This window comes from Rattus norvegicus, chromosome 4, assembly GCF_021556685.1.
Source record: "Rattus norvegicus strain SHRSP/BbbUtx chromosome 4, alternate assembly SHRSP_T2T, whole genome shotgun sequence".
NCBI classification, from domain to species: domain Eukaryota; kingdom Metazoa; phylum Chordata; class Mammalia; order Rodentia; family Muridae; genus Rattus; species Rattus norvegicus.
The window spans coordinates 135,178,126-135,200,282 of NC_141537.1; the positions used below are offsets into that span (position 1 = coordinate 135,178,126).

The 22,157-nt window shown below is 47.2% G+C and overlaps 1 protein-coding gene across 1 annotated transcript in view; it reads right to left on the reverse strand.

The window, feature by feature from the left end:
- Pdzrn3 (PDZ domain containing RING finger 3) overlaps nucleotides 1-21,256 on the reverse strand; it is a 233,029-nt gene extending 211,773 nt beyond the window's left edge. The window contains 3 exon segments of the mRNA NM_001271251.1: nucleotides 341-448; nucleotides 7,054-7,140; nucleotides 20,530-21,256. Coding sequence (NP_001258180.1) covers nucleotides 341-448; nucleotides 7,054-7,140; nucleotides 20,530-21,252 — 918 coding nt within the window. The 5' untranslated portion in view covers nucleotides 21,253-21,256.
- Nucleotides 21,257-22,157: the final 901 nt, after the last annotated feature.

Sequence of the window (22,157 nt, forward strand, 5' to 3'; positions counted from 1 at the left end):
TGATGGTCTGTTTCTAACTAGCAAACAACCTTCAGACGGTTGTTTTGCACAGAGCTAGAAACGAGGCATAGCAAACAGGTCTCCACCGGAAGAGCCAAACTGTGAACATGCCACCACCCACCCCACCCACCCCCTCAATCCAGTCTCTCTTTGCTGAACAACAACTTCGCACCAAGGCAATCAACACCAGATCCGGTTACACGCCACCCTCGAAGTGTACTGCTGCCCACCCATCCCCATACGAGGCACCCCTAACCCCAGCCCCCTAAGCCTCCCCCTGCAGGCCAGGCAAAGGTGGATGGCAGGCAGCCTATTCAGACACCAGCCAGTGTTCACATACCTCAATAATCCTGTCATGAATTTGCAGGCCTCCTTCCTTGGCTGCAGGCCCGCTGTCAACTATTTTGGATACAAAGATTCCTTCACTGGAGGATCCATCTTGATTGTCCTTTGGGTTAAAAAAACACAGGCGTGAATGCTAGGCATGGAAGTTGGCATGAAAAAGAAAGACCCAAGACTTTGCACTCTGCAACCCCAGCTTGTCAAAAGCGGTGTCAAGGGGGAGGGAGGGGGAGCTGTTTGTTTCCTTTAATTTCTGTTTTAAACTGAAACTGGCTCATATACATTGTAAAAATATTCCGAACTGGAGCCAAAGTTAGAGCACAGGAGGGGTGTGCCACCTTGGAGCAGCCATCCTCTCCGCTCTGCAAGACTTCTATTTTCAGCGTGTGCATGCTGTCCAAAATATCTTGCCGCATCACCTTCCTCAGTTCCAGTCGGCTCCTCTTAACACACACAAGCGGGATCACACTGAGCCCACTCTCACACCCCGGCTGGATTGTTTTTCTTTTTGATTCCATTTATTTCCCTTTCCCCTTTCTCCCCACTTTCCATCCCAGCACCTTCTCTTTTCTCTCTGCCCCCTTCCTCCTCTTCCCATCCTTCTCTTTCCCCATCCTTCAATTCCTCCCTCCCCTTTCCGCCTCCTTCCCCCTTTCCCCCTTCCCCTTCCTCTCTCCCACTTTTCTTCCCTGCTATCACTGCAACTAAGCCACACCTCCCACACTGCCCCATTTCCTGAGACTGAACTGAACACCAGCTTAGCAACAGTGCGATAACCTCTGATTTGGCATTTTGAAACATCTTTGCTCACAGACACCTAAGGTGGAATCCTTAGTAATTTACCTGACTGGCTCAAATTTGAGCAAGGGACAAAAAAACTGCTGAATGGCCCTCCAGAGACCAGCCTGAGATTTCACTAGACACTTCTTCCACTTGTTACCTACACAGAGAATTACTACAGGGTCCACTAGGTAACAATCTAATTATAAAAAGAGATATTTACATATAAAGACAAATAGGTCAGCTAATTTCTCAAAGTCCCTCCTTTCCCTACTTTGAAAAGTTGCTCATTCTCACTCCAGCTTGCCCACAAACTTCTGTCTACAAAGCACTACAACAAGTCTTCTCCAAGTGTTTAGAAAGTTCTAGTGATTAACAGATGGGTTTTAAAATAATTACTAGGCACAAGCATGTGCTGTTTGCAAACAAAAGCATCTGATAATATACTCGATCTTACCCAAAAGGCCAATAAAAGAAGATGACTTGAAAAGGAAGCAGAAAACACCCCACAGAACTCCAAACCAGCAACACGCTAAATCCATCCCACAATGCCACAGGATCTGTTTTAATAATGCTCCCCCTATAAGTATATAAAAAATTACCATGGTCAAAAATAACCATGGAAATATAACATTTCCTTCTTTAAACAGGAAAGAGAGAGAGAGTAACAGAGGGAAACAGGAGAAGGAAGGAAAGAGAAAGTAAAGAGAGAGGGGTGGGAGGGAGAACTATTCTAAAGAATGATAACTAAGGCTGAAAAGAGGCGTCCTCTCTCCCCTCCCTATAACTCTCTCTCTCTCTCTCTCTCTCTCTCTCTCTCTCTCTCTCTCTCTCTCTCTGCCCCCTCCTTCTTTGGAAGCTCATACTCTCCATCTCTGTTTCTTTCTGTGTATCTCTTTATCTGTCTTGTCTGTTTCTGTCTTTGTCTGTCTGTCTGTCTGTCATGCTCTGTCTATTCCTGGGTCTTTTTCTTTTTATATATGCCAGAACAAAGAAAACAAAAACTCACACTAGCATGAGCATTAAGCACAGGCTATCCCCACATGTCATATGTGGGTCTCTAAATTCCATCTGAGTTCCACCATTGCTTTCTTAGAAGTCAGGGGAGCTCTGCTGTGGGCGTTGCATGAGATTAGCTCCCATCACCAGCCATCACTACCCACCATCTCAGCACTCTACTCATACTAACCCTTCACCAGCTAAGAAATGACAAGCATCCTTTCCTCTTAGCGGCCTCATTCATACCCGCATCCCCAATCCAGCTTCCTAGAAGAGCATTACAATGCCAGCACGAAGATGCATGAGGGTTTCTGTTTCCCAAGTACTTGAGAGGCAGCAGGCCTTACAACAGCCCCAGCAGTAAGGACCACTGTCATCTACCCCACAGGAGGAAAACATGCACACATTTGTGCAAGCAAGCAAGTAAGGCATAGAAGCACTAGATTGCAACGCTAGTGCTGTAGACACAGTGATAAGCAGATCCTTGGAGCTTGCTGGCCAGCTACCCTAGTCTACTTGGTGTCTCAAAAGAAACAATGTGATGTTCTCTTCAGTAGCACAAATACTAAACTCAGAACTCTACAGGTACAGAGGTTAGCAAGGCCTCTACACAATGATGACAGGCAAGTTTATATTCTTTTTTCAAATTACAGGTGAGCATATAATTAGAAACTTTTTTACTAGTGTTTATACGTCTAAAACATTAAGTAGAACATACTGTTTAAGAGAAGTGATGTTGGGGGTGGTAGCACAGGCCTTTAATTTCAGCCCTTGGAAGGTAGAGAGGCAGGAGGATCTTGGTGAGTTTGAGGCCAGCCTGTTCTACACAGAGTTCCAGGAAAGAGCGGACTACACAAACAGACCCTATCTCAAAACAAAACAAGCCAGAAGGATGACAACAAAACAAACAACAATGATGACAACAACAGAATGAACAAATAAACAAACTACCTGCACAGAGAATAGGACGAGTGATTGGGTGACAAGTTATTAATGTGTAATTTACAGACAATACAATCTATCCTTTTGAAGTTAATAAAAACCATGTGGCTAATGCCTGAGGAACAGTTGTGGTGGCCCTCTGGCTATAATGTATAGGTGTACATATATGAAAACACACACACACACACACACACACACACACACACACACACCCCTGCACACAGAAAGCACAACAATGAAAGAAAACCAGTTGAAGCCCATTCCTGACAGCTGGATTTTCCCCTCTGGTGTCTGTCTTCTGTCTTCATCTATCTGGCTCCTAACATACTCAAAGTCTGATCTATTAATCAAGGCGAACTAATGTACCATGGGATTTATTTTATTGTCTTGAGTTAAAGAAAACCAAGAAATGTTGCTTTCATTCCAGGAGTACCAAGATATAAAATACCATTGCCCAAGGCTTAAATGACAGGATACACCTTCTTCTTAGGCTACTGCTTCTTAGGGGACATGAGAAATGATAAATAAGTGATGGGTTTGGCTAACAGCATTGTACAGAGACTTGTGCAATGGTAATCCTGATGTGAGAGTCCCTAGGCTAGGCTATTTCACTGTCCAACCAAGCATCTCACAGGAAAACCTTGGGAAAAGACACTCACCATTTACTCTGCCTTCAACTTCCACACCTGATAATGTGTATGCCTGGCTGCTTAGCTCTGCTTCTACTAAAACTCACTCTACAGACCAGGCTGGCTCCAAACTCAGAGATCCGCTTGGCTCTGCTTTTGAGTGCTGAGATTAAAGATGTGTGCCTATACCTGGAATTCAGTTCAGCTTTTTCCTGTCTACTCAGAGACTGACCAGCCAGCCCCTCCCAGTCCAGTGAAGTGCAGAATACATTCTAGATTTGGTATGCTTTTTCTGTTAATCAGAAAACTTGTAATCAACACTTCAATGTGAACTTCCTTCTGGTTTCTCCTATTTGGTATGTATGGTTTATATTGATGTGTATCTGCATGTAAAAAGTGCTCAAGCCTGTGTGTGTGTGTGTGTGTGTGTGTGTGTGTGTGTGTGCGCGCGCGCGCGCGCGTGCACACGCGCGCACTCGAGCACGCATGTCAGCTGGGTCCTGGTGATTGAAGCCAGGTTATCAGGCTCATCAGCAAACACCTTTGCCCACTGGGCTAACTCACCAGCAGCTCCAAACCTCATTTGTTTCTGAGACCAAGTCTCTTACTGAAGCTGAGCATGGCAGGCAGACAGTACTTAGAATCCTCCTGTCTCTGCCCTCCAGCATTAGGGCTACAACTTCTGGCTTTACACGTGGGTGTGATAGGTTGAACTCTATTCCTCATGCGTGCACAGCAAGCATTCACTCACTAAGCCATCTACTCAGTCCCCATATATATTGTTGGCTCAAGACCAAATCAATAGAGAACTTTTGAAAAAGCTACAAAATCAGGTAGGGTTTGTATTAAAACAACTTTTTAAAAGAAAAAGAAGTGGAAACACACACACACACACACACACACACACACACACACACACTTTGAAAAGCAGAAACCATCTTCCCAGGGAGGAGGAAAAGCCCTCCACCCCTCCTGGGGTGTGGCTGTCAAGCATCGTCCTGGAGGCAGCATAATGGGTTTCTCAGTAATCACCACCCATACAAGTGCCTCTCCACAGCAAGCTCTTGCAAACACTAGGTTTTGATGTGGTTGCACCTAGGGCAGAGACAAGGTCTTCCTAGTTCAGACTCTGTCTGCTGTAGAAGTTTCTGAACATCTAGTAAGTGGAGTGGATGGAGGTTTCCAGAGGTTGTTTACATCTGACGACAGAAGGTGGCAGAGGAGGGAGCATCATTTCCAATGGAATCGAAGGGAACCCCATCTATTCTCTGTGCTAAGAAGCTTACGTGCTCTCTCATCCCTTTGTTTTTCTTTTAGGGGGCTGTGCATGCTGGTTGAGCGCTCTAGCACTGAACAATACCCCTCCCCGTCCCCATTACAAATAGGTCGTTTCATAAGTTGGCACAGATCCAAGCCCCTCTCTGTTGTTAGCTGAGGTCAAATGCGTACACATTGAGGCTTGCCTGTCTCCCTCCCCCCTTCCCAAAGCTGGGGCTTCAAGGGACTAGATCAAAATAATGCAGAGGCACCCAGCCTGGGATCATCATCAACTACAAGAGGGGATTCAGAAAAGCGCCAGCCTCACACGTGTTTCTCCAGTTTGGTAAGATTTCCACAAAGATGATGGGAATCTGTGAGCTCATTCCTCTGGTTTAGTAAAGTGGGAAGGGCTGCGGCCCCCACCCAGCATTTAAAGTGTTGTCCCAGACAGATGACGTTCATCATTTTATCTACTACATATCGTTTCTGACAAAGCTGTCAGTTTTTAAAAACAAAACTTTGTTTTTGAAACTGCGGTTTTGGCTAAAAGCTACAGGAATTCCACCATAAATCTCCCGTCACTCCCCTTGAGTAAAGACACGGCACAGTAAGTCACTGCCCACACTATTTCAGAGTCCAGACCCAGCACTGACTGCATCCCGTTTTGATCACGTTTCTGCACATCCCTCAACTTGAACCATTTGATTACCTCTAGCTGCCCCAAATCCTACCTCTGCCCTAGAGGACCCCTAGGTCTTATAAGCACTGCCAAATCCACTGTCTTCTGTCTCAGTGATCTTCACATACTTTCAAAAAGTGTGCGGGTGTGTGTGTGTTTAGACAAAACACAGTTTATGAACCTGGGCACAGGGGTACATATGTAGAAATCCAACACTCAGGAGGTTGAAGCAAGAAGATCACATGTTCTGGGCCAGGGTGAAGTCATAGCAAGAGCCTGTCTCTAAACCTAAATGTTCCTTTGATTGAGCAGAGTCCTATCTGTTTTCAGAATTTAGTTCAGTGGTCCTTCTCTAAGACGCCTTCTCCTTCAGAGCATCTCTAGTGGCATGGTCCTACTCCATCAGTGTGAAACTATGCCCATGGCAATGTGAGCTCCAGGAAGGCGGGTGGGGTGTTCCCCATCTCTGCAGGGCTGGTACCTTTTCCTACTTCAGGACTCAACAGGCCATCTTCTCCAGGCTTTCCTGACTGCTACCATTAATGATACCCTTCCCACCCCACTTTTCCCAGTCTATGGTTAACATTCAGACTTGTTTTGTGCCTGACAACCTGCACCCACACCCAGCAATCAGTCCCTGACCACAGGGTCCCAATCTCTTTGGCCTCTACTGTACCTATCAGTCTCTAGCAGACAACAGTGCTCAGTATGTAGTTGTTGAATGATCAAATCTTGTTTTCTTGAGCTGGTTTTAGTTGGTAAACAAGGTCTAGCACATGGTCAGTGCTAGAACAGAGGAAAAGACAGCAGACACTCGGTCGATTCTAAAGGATGAGAGTCTGAAGAGCATCCCTTGTCATCCCCAGAACACTTTCTCAAGCCATTTTCCTCAAACCTAAGCTAGCAGACTGGAATTTGGCCTCATTCGTCTAGAGGAGGGGCCACTGAGGGATGGGATGGCCAAAGAGCTGACCCGGGAAGAAAAGAGGAAGGGATTGGACCTTGTCCATGAGTAATGCCAAGGTGGTAAAGCATAGTTCAAGGTGTTATTTCTACACAGGGAGCCCACAGTCTAGCTCAGCTGGGAGGTAACTGGCCATTCATTTCTAGCTACATCCCCATCACACAACTTCATCCAGCCTTCCTGCTACTCAATCACTGAAACAACCCTAAGGCCCAATAGTTTGAAAGGAAGGTATGAGGCCAATGCTGTAAGGCAAGAGTAAGAAACGTCAGACACCTAATACTGATTAACGTGAACAGCCCTGTGTGTGAAAACATCAGACACACAAAAAACTAAAGACAGACGGCAGAATGAAGCTAGTGATTGTCCAGTCCTCACCCCAAGACCTCAAATTCTCTTCCAACCTCCACAGATAGAGAGAAAAAAAACCCACAAAAACATTTTAGCAAATAACATACCACACAGGGCCGGCCACCAATGATATTGAATCCCAGGGAGCCAGAGTCCCGATGCAGGACAAGAGTCACACTTTTGGTCTCTTCACCCTGCAAGACAACAAATTAGTTACAATGTTAATTTGCAAACAGGAAATTGAGGGTAGCATTTTCTTATACAAGGAGACTCATGACTATGGAGCTAATTGCTTTATAAATTCTTATCTCTTGAGAAGTTTGGCTGAGGAAACTTTTAGAACACAATCTGAAATTCAGCCCTGCCTTTAGGACCTTGCAGACATGCCTCGGATGACCACAGAAGAATGTCTGGAGGCGTCCAGACAGGCCTTCAATCATTCATTATCAATGACTCCTAGGTCTACAGATGCAGCCTTCTTTTAGCCCGCTGGACTCTGGCTGTCTAGACGGCCACTCTCTGTTTCTCTATACTTCTAAAGGACAGCATTCATGTCACATCATGAGAGGGTCAAATGGCAATCCTCTCGGAAGTGTGAGCACATGCAAGGGACTGTCAATAGTCAGTTCTGTTTGGGAGATGTGTGTGTGTGTGTGTGTGTGTGTGTGTGTGTGTGTGTGTTTAAGAAATTGTCAGATGCAAAATGTGGAAAGGAACCAGAAAATCCTGAATGGTGCCCCACAGGGGAAGGGCACACAGTCATTACTGGCTCATATGTCGAAAATGTAGAACCCCTTAACACAAGACATGCTGGGGACAGCCGGATGTCACAATAACCTCAAATCCAAGAAACTAAAGTCACCCAGGAATGGGTCACACAGGCAGCCAAAAGGGACAGAGATGTCAGGCACCTTAGCTAACACTCTTAAGTGATAGGAGAACAGTAAAAATAGAGCCATCTCCTGTACAGACTGTTACTTCTTGTTCTGTGACACACACATTCAGCTCACTAACACAGCTTTAAACATTTTTCTAGTGAGACAGTTTCCAGTTTTCTGTACTGGACACTAGAAATTCATCCAGATGGACTGGAAGTCCACCTCTTACTGTGCTCTCTTAGAAGGGTGAAAAGTTAGAAATACATAGTACTTTGGACAAGTTATCTTACATGGCTTACATGCCTGGCTTTCATAACAATCAATGGTGGAAACTGTACAGTTACACGCTAATCCAAGGCAGATGGCTGTGCTCTGATGATCGCAAATGGTGCACAAAGAAGAACGCATGGTCAAATTAACCCAAAGTTTACTTTCAGATCTACTGTGTGAGAATCTTGAAGATAGATGGAAGGGGAGGCCAAGGGTGGGAGCAAATTAGGAAGAGAAGGGAGGAGAGGGAGGGGAAGGGTAGGAGGGAGGAAGAGAAAGAGGGAGGGGAGGAGAGGGGTAAAAAGCAAAGAATTCTATTATGCTGTTCCAATGGCAACAGCTAATATTTTCGGGTTTTGCTGTACGCCAAGAATTATACTCAAAGTGAAGTGTTTCATTTCATTTACTAATCCACAGCTTTATAAACTGACACTATTCCCATCCTCCAAACAGAGGTGAAAGATTGTGCCAAAGACTTTACCTGTCAATGAGCTAATACTAGGTTGAGTGTGTATTTGGATGAACACCCTCCAATTCTATCCATTGTCCACCCTGCTTTGTTTCGGTATAGCATATTGAAAGTAATTCTATGCAGGTCTGCAAAAGCTATTCCCTTTCTCTCAGGCTTCAGCTGCTAAAATTTCAGAAAAGGAATTCACTGTGAGGAAGGTTTGCCCAGGATACAGAAATGGAACAAAATCCTGAAATTGCCAAAGAATGCTATCGGAGGTGCTCAGGGACACGGCCTTGGGTATCTCTTGGAGGATTAAGAAAGCCATGCCATAAACACAATGTCCCTCTGCTCAGCAGCTACAATCAAGTTGGCCTGCCCTTCCTACCCAGAGGCAATCCATGGGAAGAAGGGAGGGTGCTTCACAACCACCTTGAACTAGCCTGGGGCCCACACTGGATTCAAATGGCAGTGTAGCACCTAGGGCTGAGTCACAGCAGTAAGCTAATGTGTAGGAGAGTCACCAGGCATGGGATGCTGAGCTGGCTGAGATGAAGGTCAGCAGGAACCCAGTTCTTTCATTTCTCTGCCCAATGACCAAACACTACACTCTGTTCTCTTCCCATGGGCTTCATTCTGCTTTTCCTCTCCTACTGTCTTCTCCAACAACCTCCACTGGGTCAGTTTTGCAGGTGAAAAATGAATTACGGCTTTTCACCATCAGATCCCATATAAACATCAGACTTAACGAACATTTCATCTCTGAAAAACTGTGTAATCTGTTCCTGGGCTTGAAATACTTCAGAAAAGAGTTGTAGAAATGGTTTCCATTCAATTACACTTTACCAACTAAGGAGAGGGGTGTAGGGGTGTGTGCAAGAGCTCTTCTCACCCATGCTGCCTGCTCTCCTGACACTTTATACTTTGTTACAGTGGTGTCTTCTATGTAAGGGAATATTTAGGCAGTACTAGATCATTTTGGGATTTATCACCAGCCTTGCTATACAATTTTCTCCAAAATTCAGGGTGGGGGATCAGACATCGGAAAGGTCCAACTTTATGTGAACAGCTGATTAAGTGACACATCTGTCTCTCAACATAGAGACATAAGGACAATCATCCACGGGCTCAAGGTTAAACAGAGATAAAGTGGGAGCCTGGAAATTAGAACTATGGTCTGTGAAACTCCAGCACCCATGCTGTCTGTGGGATAACTGTAAATGTTTGCACCCTGTCCTAAATCCACCTGCACCAGTTTTGTCAATCAGCCAGTCGAGGGCTCCATACCTCCCAGGAGAGCAACAATGTGGCCCCACGGAAAAAAAGTGCATAGTACAATGTCATATAGTAATATCAAAAGGTCAAACACCCCTGGATTGTATGATAAGGCAGCTTTTAATGTCTAACAAGCACACTGGATCCTATGATAGTAACTGTGAAGATTGAGAATGTTTTTCAGAGCTTGGTAAATCCTGAAAGGACTATGTCCCTACACCAACAGCACCTCAGGTAAGATCTCCCACTTACAATCATGACTTGAAGTCATTTTCCTGATCCACAGAAAGGGATTAATAGCTTCTTCCCATGCCACGGGTACCATGGTAACAGATGATGCAGGCAATACCTCACAAGGATGCTCAAGACATAAGCAAGGCTGAATGCTGAGATGGACCTGGCTCTGCACTGATGCTGGGCTCTTTATTACTCCCTCAGTCACTATTCCCCCAAATCCATTCAGTGGGGAAAAGCTTAGTCAATATTAAGGTAAGCTTGAAGAACTGGTACTGAAAATAAAAGAAAATTTTAAAAACAAAAAGGAGGATACCAGCCTGTGTTGCATCCCTCCCTTCCTTCCAAGCCTGCAAAAATAACTGTAGAATACTAACGGAAAGAATACCAGGTAGACACGTTTCACACGGGAGAGGGCAGGTGTGGTGAAGGAAAATCAAGGCAGGCAGCTCAGACTCTGAGCAAAGCACAGACTAGACTGGCAGACAACAAGGTGGGCTGTGGGCCAGCAGCATGGTAATAGGACACAAGGCACAGCCAGGCAGAGGTGGGAGGGGGCCCTAGAAGCAAATCAGATGGGAAGCAGATGCCATTTGCATCAGCGCAAACCCAAGAACCTGTGAGCTTCACTGTGAATTCTGGAGGCAGAAGAGAGAAGAGGGGTAGAGTCCATAGGGACAGCCGCACACTCTGGTCAGCACCTAGGCCCACCAGATCCTGAGGCTTAAGGCTAAGGAGAGAACAAGAGAAGGAAAACAGCAGCAAGAGGAAGTCAGGAGAGCCTTCCTCTGGAGCTTTGCCTTCAGCCGTCCAGACTCGGTTGTTACATGTTCTCATGTCTCTTTCCTAGGGCCCAGTAGACAGAGGGACACACCACTGAGTGGAAAAGAAAAGCAAGTAATTATGGAGCCACTTGTGGCTGGACAGATAGATTAATACACTCCATTCCTGTCAAGCCACTGCCTTTCTAGATAGAACTCTATCCAAGGAGATAGCTGGACCTAGTGTGATGTTGGGATAGCCTTACATTTTTAGGGTAGAGAAAGGACACAGATTAACCTTAGAGAAAGGGCTATGGCTGTACTCAAATGAGGGCATGAAACCTCCAGGGGCCCCAGGCCAGCAGGCCATGAGAAGAAATAGAAGCTCCCAGTACCATACATGTGAATTTGTTTAGAATCCCTCTTCCCTCCTCTAGTATGGACCCACTGGATCATCTGAAATCTCAGCTGCTTCAGCTGTCAACTCCACAGCCAGCTGCTTAAGAACCTGGGGAGGAAGGGAAACTTCAGGGTGGAAGTCACATATTCCATGTACTGCCACAAACCTCTTAATGACGTTCCCCCTCCCCCAAGCACTTTTTTTTTACTTAAAGGCAAGCCATGCATATGAGTGGTCCCAGGGGATGCTGTGTCCTGGCGTCAGCCTAGTGTAACCAGACTTTATTATGTTTTCATGTGCCAAAACTGCCTAGCACATTTCTCAGTTCGTCTTGTTAAGTGATGTGTTGCTCTGCTTTGACTGTCTGGGAGACACTCTCCTAAGGGCTACTCTTTCAGCACGGAAGAGTGTGACCTGTCCTCTAGGGACAAAGTCCCTGTGCATTTCAGTCCTAGTCTGTCACTTTTCTCTGGCTTCAGAAGCTTATACTGAGGCTATCACTAATAAGCGGTGTCACTATGAACTCTTTCAGCATCCATCCCTGCCACTGTCACTATGAACTCTTTGAAAACCTCATTTTTGCCAAGTGAGGGCTGTTTCTGGCTCAGTGCGATTGTGGGCTCCCAGGACAGGGCAAGCCATACTGGAAAGCAGCACAGTGGGTATAGGGGAAATGGAACTGACCTACCGACCACTAGGCTGTCAGGGGTGATAGGACACCTCTCAGCTTCAGATTAGCAAAGTCCCTTGCGGCTCACACAGCTGGGAAACAGGCCCCATGTGTTGACTGGTGACATAAAAGTGCTGTATATTTGGCTGTCGCCAAGCAAAGAATGTGCAGAGCTGGGGGTTGGAGGGGTGGATGGGGAGACAGAGCCATCTGCCAGAAGTTCTGGAAGGAAGGGCTGGGGGTGTCTTCACTCCCTACCCTTGAAGCCTTTTGTCCTCTTTGTACTCCAGCCTTTGGCATTCTCAAAGAAGGAGCACAGACTAAGCCCTCCTTGTAATTCAAATTCCAGTTGAAATAAAGGGCTTCTGGAGGAAGAACAGAAGCGGACACTGTTTGAGCCTAAGACAGGAATGATGGGTGTGATACTTGCATACAATTCCAGTCGGATGGGACAGCCATGGGAGCAAGAAGCAGGATGCATGACTTATCAAGATAGGTGTAGAGAGAACGGAGAGAAGTGAGGGACCCAGGAAGACAGGTACATGGGACCAAAGAACAGCTTTTGCCGGGCTTTTAGTTCTGCTGAATCACACATACACCTCTGCAAGCCAAACAACATGCGTTCGGAGAATAAGGTAACAGAGACGAAGAGTTCTCACTTCTGCTCTACTCCAAAGTTTGCCATGTTATTTAAACAAACTGCAGACTCCCCGAGCGTCTAATTTTGTATTTCCACAAGCTGAGCTACAAATTCATAACTCATAATTTTTGCCATTGACTCATTTGCTTTTCTCAAGACAGTTCATAAGCAATGATTCATGGAACCAAACATGAGGCAAAATGTCATTGCCATCAGAAGCTCAAGTGTGACATCCTCGATGTGTCCGACAAGGGCGAGTTATGCTATGATTGTTTGTGTGCCCTCAATATCCAGATGTTGTGAAGTTGAGAAATGGCTCAGTCAACGAAGTGCTTGCCTTGCAAGCAATTAAGACAGTGGTGACAAGAGGTGGTGGTCCACACACATAAGCCCAGTGCTGGGGATGTGGAGACTGGCGGATCTCTGGGGCCCTTTGGCCAGCCAACCTACCACACATTCCAAGTTCTACACCACTCAAAGACTCTGTCTCAAAAACTGAGGTAGACTTCACTTGGGGAATAACACTGAACATTGACCTCTGCCCTATAGAGCCCCCTCCCTGCACATACACGTGTATGTATGTGTACATACAACATACACATTTTAACAATTTTGTTGAAATCCTAAGTCTTAAGAGTAATAATAGCAGTGGAAGAAGGGAGGCATATTGAAATGTGTTTAGGAATCAGTGCCTTCATTAAAGCACCTACCTCTTCTAAAAAGGCATAGGGAAAAACAAGCAAGCAAGCAAACAAACAAACAAAAAAACAGAGACCAAAACGTTGTCTGTGAACCAGGGCTACTTCAGGCCTTCCCCCAACACTGAATGTGCCACATTTGTCTTCCTGGGCTTGTCAGACTCCAGAGCTCAAGAAACCAATTCCTACTGTTTACAAGCTACCCGATTTATGACATTTTGTTACAGCAATTCGAATGCACAAAAACAGGGTGGGTAAGAGTTTGTGAAATTTCGTTTTTAACACGCTCTCATTAGGTATCACAGGGCAAGCCTTGAACGTGATCCTCCTGCTGTAGCATCCTGAGTACCATGGTGAGAAATTTTTAAATTTTAAACACCCAAAGACCCACCCCAAAGTATTTTCTTTGCCAAATTACAGAGAGCAAAGTCTACTTCACTTAGCAACTGTAAAACCATTATTTTCTTGTTTATAGGAACTTGGAGTCCCTCTCAGCATCCCTGATCATCAAGGAGAAGACACATGTGTCTTTAGGCCACAGCGTCTAAGATGGGATAGGCATCTCACACCAGCTCTACTCTGGGTACCTTGCATCCAACCCTGATCCTCACCCCGATGGGACTCTGTCCTTCTCTTCATGTTCCTGCGGTGTGGAGCTATGGGTGCCTGAAAACAGCTGCTAGCTAACAGGGTGAACTGTCTGCCAAGGACCCATCTGGCCCATCCATCCCCAGTTCCCATGGCTGTGGTTGCTGCAGGCCACACTCAAACCAAGGTTACCCACTGCCTCTGTCCTGTTACACACCGGCAATTACACATATGGAATGGATGAGAAAGATGGCCACCCAAGCCCATCTGTTAGTTATTTTCTTTACAAGAGTAATCATTGCTTTATAACAATCCCTTTCTTATTGGAATTAGATTATTAGGGTACCATTACCAGGGCGGAGGGGAGGATGGTAACTTGACAGATACAAAACTTGGCTAGGCAAAGAATAAGAGTTAGGGTGATTTCAATTCATAAGTAAGTGACTCCTCCCTTAAGCTAAAGATGCTCAGTTTTGCCTTGGTACCAATCAAAGTTCACCACAGTACCTGGTGCGCCAGATACAAGGATATGAGGAACTGAACAACAGAATATATTTGGAAGAATTTTATCAACTTCTCGCCATGAGCCCCTCTTAAAATAACTTGGATAAAAATGAAAGAAATGAAGGACTACGATCCCTTCCCGGGCACTATCATTTTGTTGTTGTTGTTGTTGTTGTTTGTTTGTTTGTTTGTTTGTTTGTTTTTATCTGCTTTGCCTGAGTGTCTTTGCTAGCCAAGCTCTGGTTCCCCATGCATTGTGTAGGGTCTGTGAACACAGCAATTTCTGCAAGGGGAGGAAATCTATGCATTGGAAGGCAAGGAAACCCAGCAGAAGGAGCCAGGGGAACACAGCAGTCAAAGTACTCAACTGTCTGGACTTTGAACCTGTCTCCAATAAGGAGTGACCAGGCCTTCCCCAGGATGATCTAGAAGACTCCATCCACACTCCAAACCAACACAGAGCTAGGCACAGATGACTACAATCCTTCTGAAGCCTGTGGGAAACTACAGGAAGAGTACTTCTCAGAATGATAAACTTGTCTTCTTCTAATTTTGTAAAGCTTTAGTTAAATTGTAAGTACATTTTATAACCTCTCCATTAGAGAGAGAGAAAGAGTGAGAGAAAGAGAGAGAGAGAGAGAGAGAGAGAGAGAGAGAGAGAGAGAGAGAGAGAGAGAACCAGCTGGAGAATTCCATGTAATGAGAGTGGGGCCTCAAGACACTGCCCAGAACCCTCTGGTGTCTGCACCAGTGAAACCTGCTGGATACTTCTAAGCATTCTGGGTTCTGGTCCAGGGAGATCTACCTGACATGCAGATTCTCACTTATCAGATACACACCCAGAGAGGCATGCGTCACCTCTGAACACTAAAAGAACCACTCATACATTAATCTCAGGAGAATTTCCAACCCCAACAGTTATACACACCGACTCCAGTATAGCTAAGATATCTGTAAAGCAAACCTTCGCCCTCTTTATAAATCACTGAAACAGAACACAACTGTCAGCCCACATTTCTTTCAGCTGAAAGAGGTCGTTTTGTTAAACACACTAAGGAACAACTATTTGTTAACACTTGTCTGAACCAAAGAACACCCAAGGGCAAGCACGGTATAGATTCATTTCAAAGCCTTCACACATCTGGAATACCTTTCTGATACAATTATTTGTTAAATTAACTTATCCCCAGTTCTAAACGGCCAAAAAAAAAACAGTTTCAGGGATTTGAAGCTTTATACCACTTGATCTGGGTGGATCTCACGGAAGAAAAACAATGTCTCCCAAAAACCTGGAAACAATTTGAGGCATGGATGACAAAGGAAAAAGTATTGTTTGTAACACAAGTCCATTCTTCATGAGCAACCTGAATGGTTTTTATGGCTGATAAGAGTGGCCATCAAGGACTTGGGAGACACATGGGGAGGACTATAGCAGGGAGGAGACAGTCCTCGACCAGAGAGACCCTTCTAACTAGAGAGTTTAAACTAGCATTAATTCCATGAACAAGGGAGAGCCTTGTATCATGTGTAAGATCAGAGAAGCCCGGCTTCTGGATGTAGCAATGCTGGACCAGGATAGAAAGGATAGGCAGTCGGTTATTCACTAGGGAATAAATCTAAGTGTGGACAGAAAGTCCCAGGGCAAGCGGAGAGAGGTAGAAAGGAGCAGTTGCCTTGGAGAAGCATGATTGCATACACCGTTCCAGGCAGAGATAAAAGCAGGTGCAGAGGCCCTTGGCCAGTTAGCTTGCAGCTTAGCCACAGAGCCCTCAGAAATCAGAGAAGTCAAGACAAGAGAGAGGAGAGCACCAACCGGTGGATGCACTTGGATGCAGTTTGCTGGACTGTTCACCTCTTCCCGCTCAATGCAAAGAAAGCGGAACAGAGTGAGAGGTGACTGACACCTGTACGCAGTTATGGCTAGAGATAGGTAAAGCCTGATGTGAAATGAAACGGTATGGAGAGGAATGGCTGGTCCAGGCAGGAGATGATGCTGGGAGGGTGGTGGTTGAAAGAAAGGCCAGTCTTGCTCCTCGTTATGGAGCAGCTGCAGGTAGAGCTGATTATTCCAGTTCAGAGAATGCTGCTCCTCAGGGTGTGCTGATGTTAAGGTACGGTGCTACCCATACCACGCCACTAGCAACACAGGCACATCAGGAATCAGTCGGTGCGAATGCTGGCTGTGCTTGAGGTTGAGAACCTCTGACTGAGACAGAAGGCTGTCTGAATGACCTGAGAGAAGAGTAAATAGGTAGGTGCAAGACAGGTTTAAGAGGTAAGACCCACAGGATTTTGTGACTGACTGGACGCTGAGGGTCAAAGGACACAGGGATGAGCCCTAAGTTTCTTAAGGACTCTGAAGTTTTACCAAGAGCTTCTGCTTTGCCAGGGAGGAAAAACTGAATGTGCTCTAGAATGCCTCTGTTCTTACAAACGGGTAGGTAGGTCAGGGTGGGAAACCACGGGTGGGAGCAAGTCTCTTTAACTGAAGTATGACACCCATGTCAGGCCTACTACCAAGAGATGTGGCCTCAGGCAAATCAGAGATATCTTCCTAAACCAGTCCTGTTGATGTCAGTTTTAAAATACTATCCTGATCTTAAAAATGTTTAGACAATGATCTGAAGGGTAGGAATTAATTCAATGACAGAAGACTTGCCCGGCATTTATAAGGCTCCAGATTCCATCACCAACACTGTACGGAGGAAAAAATTCATAGACTAGAATTGGGGATATAATTCATTGGTAGATTCCTGACACTGGCTAATGGGTGAGACCATGGAAAATGGGTTTTACCACATTCTCCAAGGATTCCTAGCACCCTGGGGTCTGAAAGTGCAACAATCACACTTTAACCAGAACAAACCACATGGTTCAACCTAGCCAAATCCGGGGTGCTCGGGTGTTGTCAAAAACTGAATCAAGAAAAATACGAAGAAGGTCAGATCATTTATGAAGCAAGTTTGATTATATGCTTCAGTTTATAACAGGGAACAAACAACAGGTTTTAGAAAAAAATATGAAATAAAAGTTTTGTATCTGAGAGTTTCCAGGCAACTTAAATCCTTCTGCCTCTGGAAAAGAATAAACAGAACTGAGGCAGGACAGAAAGTTGGCCCAAAGAAATATACAAGGCCTTAAACAGCTCCCGGTGGGAGGAGTTACAGCTGACTACAGGAAGAGCTGACCCTCTCAGCAAAGGCCAAGGAGGGTTAACTTGGGGACAAGAGGAGCAAGCTTCTTTAAGACTTCATCTGAGGCTGGCTAAGGGTTAAAGCCCGAGAAGCCAGCTAGGGCAGCTTTTGGACCAGGACATCCTTGATTGTCCCCAAGCCTGGCACCTTCAGGATGGAGTTCTTCTGTCTCTCAAAGTCAACATCTAGTTCCTGAGTTTAACGCTCTTGATGCTCTGCCCTACTTACCCAACAGAGCTCCAAAGCACATCCACAATCTTTATTCAAGCATCCCATTTTTGATTCTAAGAGAGAGTTTACTCAAACATCCCAGAAAGAAAATAGAAAGGCAAGAAGAAATAATAAACTATCTCAACAATGAATGATGTATGAACTCAGAAGGAGTGAATGGCTTATTTATAAATAAGCGTCACTCATAAAACGACACAGGAAGCCCAGATGACAGTATAAACAAGAGGCACTTGGGAAAGCCTTTGCCCAAAGCCTGGCGCCTGATTGAAAAGCAAGCTCAACCCTCTGTTTGGGTGAGTTGCAAACTCACACCAGTCTCTTGTGCGCCTGTGCGGTCCTCTGTGAGCCTCAGAGCTGTAAATATTTGCCCTTCGCCCAGAGCTGGCCAGCTGTGGAGACTGCAGCTGACAGACAGGCCAGGGGCCAGAAAGGGGGTGAAGGGTAGAAACTTGCAGGCCCGGAATGCAGGCGGGGGAAGAAGGAGCGGGGGGGGGGGGGGGAAGTGGGGAGAACTGAGCAGACACAGGTCCCTGGGGCCCCCTTGGGCAAATATGCTCCCCTGTCTGCCAGGCCATCTGGAGCAGAAGCCAGAGTGGCAGCAGCAGGGTCCACGCCCCTTGCCAGGCAGCAGAAGAACCCAGCTGTTGGAAATGTGGCTTGCTTGCTTGCAGGCAAACCAGGGGTTTTCACGTGAGGGGATGCAGTTCCCTAGAGGACACTTGGCAGCATCTGGAGACCTTTTGGATGGTTGGAATTTGGAATAAAGTCTACTGCCATCCTGTAAGTTGAAGCCAGGAGGAGTACTGCTCAATGCTATACAGAGTATCTGACAACAGAAACTCCCACCAACAAAGCCTTATCAAGCCCCCAAATGTCAGTATATGCCCAGATGGAGCCAACGTCTAGTAAAAACCTATCTTCTCTGGGAGGCAGAAACGAAATCCATGCTTTTCTGCTGGGTCCCACTGTTGGGACTCTGACAGGTTATATAATCTCTCCCAGGTCAGTTCTCCTATCTATAAGGTTAGATGCAGTGGAAAGTACACCTCACTGTTGGTGGCCCGAGAGTAACAGGTACTCGTGGTTCAACTAAGACAGGGCACAACTGTGGTTAAGAGCAGGGTCTAACGCTACGATGCTTTAATACACGTCCTTATGTTGAAACTGTTTCTGGGCAATAAAATAAAATGACTTTATTGCTACCTCAGAACTATAATTTTGTTATTGTTACAAATTGTAAATACCTGATATGCAGGGTATCTAATATGAGACCCCAACCCACAGGTTGCAAACCACTGTGCTAGAGAGACAAGTATGATCAAAACCCACCTCTGACCCTTTAAAGCCCTGACCTAAGCATATGATTGTCTCTCCAAGAACCACAGTTACTCCATGTACAAAATGCTAAACATTGTTCCTATATTACGCGTGTGCGTGTGCATGTGAGACAGAGAGAGAGAGAGAGAGAGAGAGAGAGAGAGAGAGAGAGAGAGAGAGAGAATCTGAGGGGGAGAGGGAGGGAGAGAAACAGGAAGGGAAGGGGAGGAGGAGGGGGAGAGGGAGAGAGGGAGAGAAAGAGAGAAGAGAGAAATGCCTGAGAAGAGCTGAAGCAGGTAAACCTCAGGAGTGGAGGCTAATAATTCCCCTGGTCAGCAGGGCAGCGGAGTGGTACAGGAGTGGTTTCAGGTAATTGCAGGTACTCTCAGTCCAGCACTGTGCCAGACCATTTTCTACATCCTCACCTTGATGGAAATAACATCATTTTACACTAGAGGTAAACCGAAGCACCTGTGGAGGCTAAGCCACAAGTCACTCAGCTGGTTACTAAAAGGCGGAGATGTTCTAATTCCAGGAGACTACCACTTAATTATTACTTTCCAGTTATTGGAGCAAGTGGGTCATTGGGTTCTTTCTCAATTGCCCAAATGAGTACTCCTATGGTGCCTGGCTGTGTTTTCCTGCTTTAAGTCTTTAGGAACCAGAGTCTCCAACTTTAGAGGGGTTAAGCTACTTACTCAAGGTCAGCCAGTGAGCTGGCAGGAAAGTGCACGTTTGAATCCAGCCTTTACACTAGGGCCTCTCTCCTGGCATCCCTTTCAAGCCGCACCATAACGACTCTGCCGCCCCCATCCTCCACCCACGCCCTTTGGATCGCAGCAGATCCATGGATCCAGGTCACCACATGCAGTGCCTCATCCACAAGGACCATGGCTCTGATCTTGAGCCAAGATGAGCAGCTTCCCGGATCTCAGGCTGGTGTGCAGGGCAAAGCCTTTCAACACATCTGTGACTCTGGAGCCACGTTCTCTCTTCCTACCCTACACTTGGTTGTGGGTTCCTTTCAGTGTTCGTAGACACGCTCCGGTCCCCCCAAATTACTGTAGCTTCAGTTCACCCTCTATGTCTTGCCTTTGGGGGTCATACTTCTTAGCTGGGATAAGTTAAGTAATCCGCACGGAGTGATGCAGCTGGCAAACATTGCTAACAAGAGGAGGCCAGAGATGCACCCAGGAAGACCCTGGCATCCCTATACTCATCGGACCTGGGTGGGACTCTGGGCCAGCTAAGGAGGGAGGAGAAAGGGAGGGAGAGACGGAGAGAGGGGGAGAGGGAAAGGAAGAGACAAAGACACACACAGACACACACAGACACAGACACAGACACAGAGAGAGAGAGAGAGAGAGAGAGAGAGAGAGAGAGAGAGAGAGAGAGAGAGAGAGAGAGAGAGAGAGAGAGAGAGAGAGAGAGAGAGAGAGAGAGAGTGTGAGTGTGAGTGTGAGTCAGCCTACCTTGCCGCCTGGCGGCGCGGCCACGCAGCGGCTGAGCGAGTCGAGGCGCGCGCTGTACTCGGTGAACTTCTTCTGGTAGCGCAGTGCGGTCATCTGCAGTTCGAGCTGCGCGGCGGCCAGCTGCGCCACCAGCGACTTCTCCCGCTTGCCAGCCCGCAGCGCCTCCTTCTTGAGCGCCTTGTGCAGCGCGCCCAGGCGGGCCTGCAGCGCGCCGTTGTGCGCCCGCAAAGCCCGCGCGCAACAGTGGCCGCCCGCCCGCTGCTCTCCGTGAGTCAGCGGCAGCCCGCAGCCCTCCTGGCAGCGACCCACGGGCCGCGCATCGCAGGCGTCGCGCATGTGGGCCTCCACGTCGCGTCGCAGCAGCAGCTGGCCGCAGCCCGCGTGGCGGCAGCGCGCGGGCGCGAAGTCACAGCGCTCCAGGTGCTCGGGCAAGTCCTGCAACTTGACCACCCGGCCGCAGCCCCGTGCCGCGTGCGCGCACTTGATGTCCAACTTGAGGATGAGACGCTTGAGTGGGAGGACGTGGTTGAGCTCCTTGGCCGATAGGCGACCGCGACAACGCGAGGGGCAGCTGCCCTCCTGCACTACCCAAGGCAGCACACAGCCGGCACAGAATACGTGGCCGCACGGGGTGGTCAGCGGGTCCTCCAGTACCTTGTGGCACAGGGCGCACTTCAGATCAGGGTCCACTTCACCGTCGAAGCGGTCCAACTCGAAACCCATGGTGGCGGCCGGGGCCCGGTGTCGCCGCCGGGCGACCGGCCGCCCCCTCCCTCCCTCCCTGCGAGGCGGCCCAGACACGCCGGCTTTGCCGCCCGCTCTCTAGCTAGCTCTCCCAGGACTGAGCCTAATTGCTCCCGACTTCCTCGGAAAATGCCCGAGGAATAGGACTCCTCCGGCCGTATTGGCTCGAGCGCAAGCGCACTCACATCTTGCCTCCGGTGCCTCGCCACTCTCCTTTTGCCAAAGGGAGGAGGCCTCGAAGCAGAAGAGGCTGAGGGGACCACAAAACAAGGAGTCTTGCCGGAGACCAGAGATGAGCCCCCTCTTAGGGGTCTTCTCTCTGCTTTCTTGGATGATTCTCTAAAAGACAAAATACGCCAGCAGAGCGCATCTCCGTCCGTTTGGAGCTGCGTCTGTGGCTCTAGCTCAAAGAAGTTTCCTGCCACATCAGGACTTTTCATCCCCACCTCCTTCTTTCTCCAGTCTGCCTTTTAGAGAGGAAAATATCTAAGGCCCTGCTATCTCTGTATTTACGGTCGTTATTTATTTATTTCGCTCCGGGGAAAGTTACAGCCGCTGCTGGACGCTGTGGCTGAAACTTTGGTCGCAACTAGGAGATCTGCGAAAAGGCGAATTTGCAAGAATTAGATCTCCCCTCCAGCTGTCTGTATGGGACAGGCCAGAGAAGTGGCTGGATCCACTTCTTTCACCTCTCTAAAGAGAGCATTACAGTACTGCAAGCGTTTTGCTGAGAACTCCCAAACTGGTCCCTTTAAAAACCAGCGCTACAATGTTGCCAGAGCGCATTTAGCTCCATTTGAAAACTATTGCCCTAGATTATTGGAGCCTTTACTCTGGCAGTTGGAGAGCTGGGGGCGCTTAAAGCTTCAAGTCCCTGTAGCGAC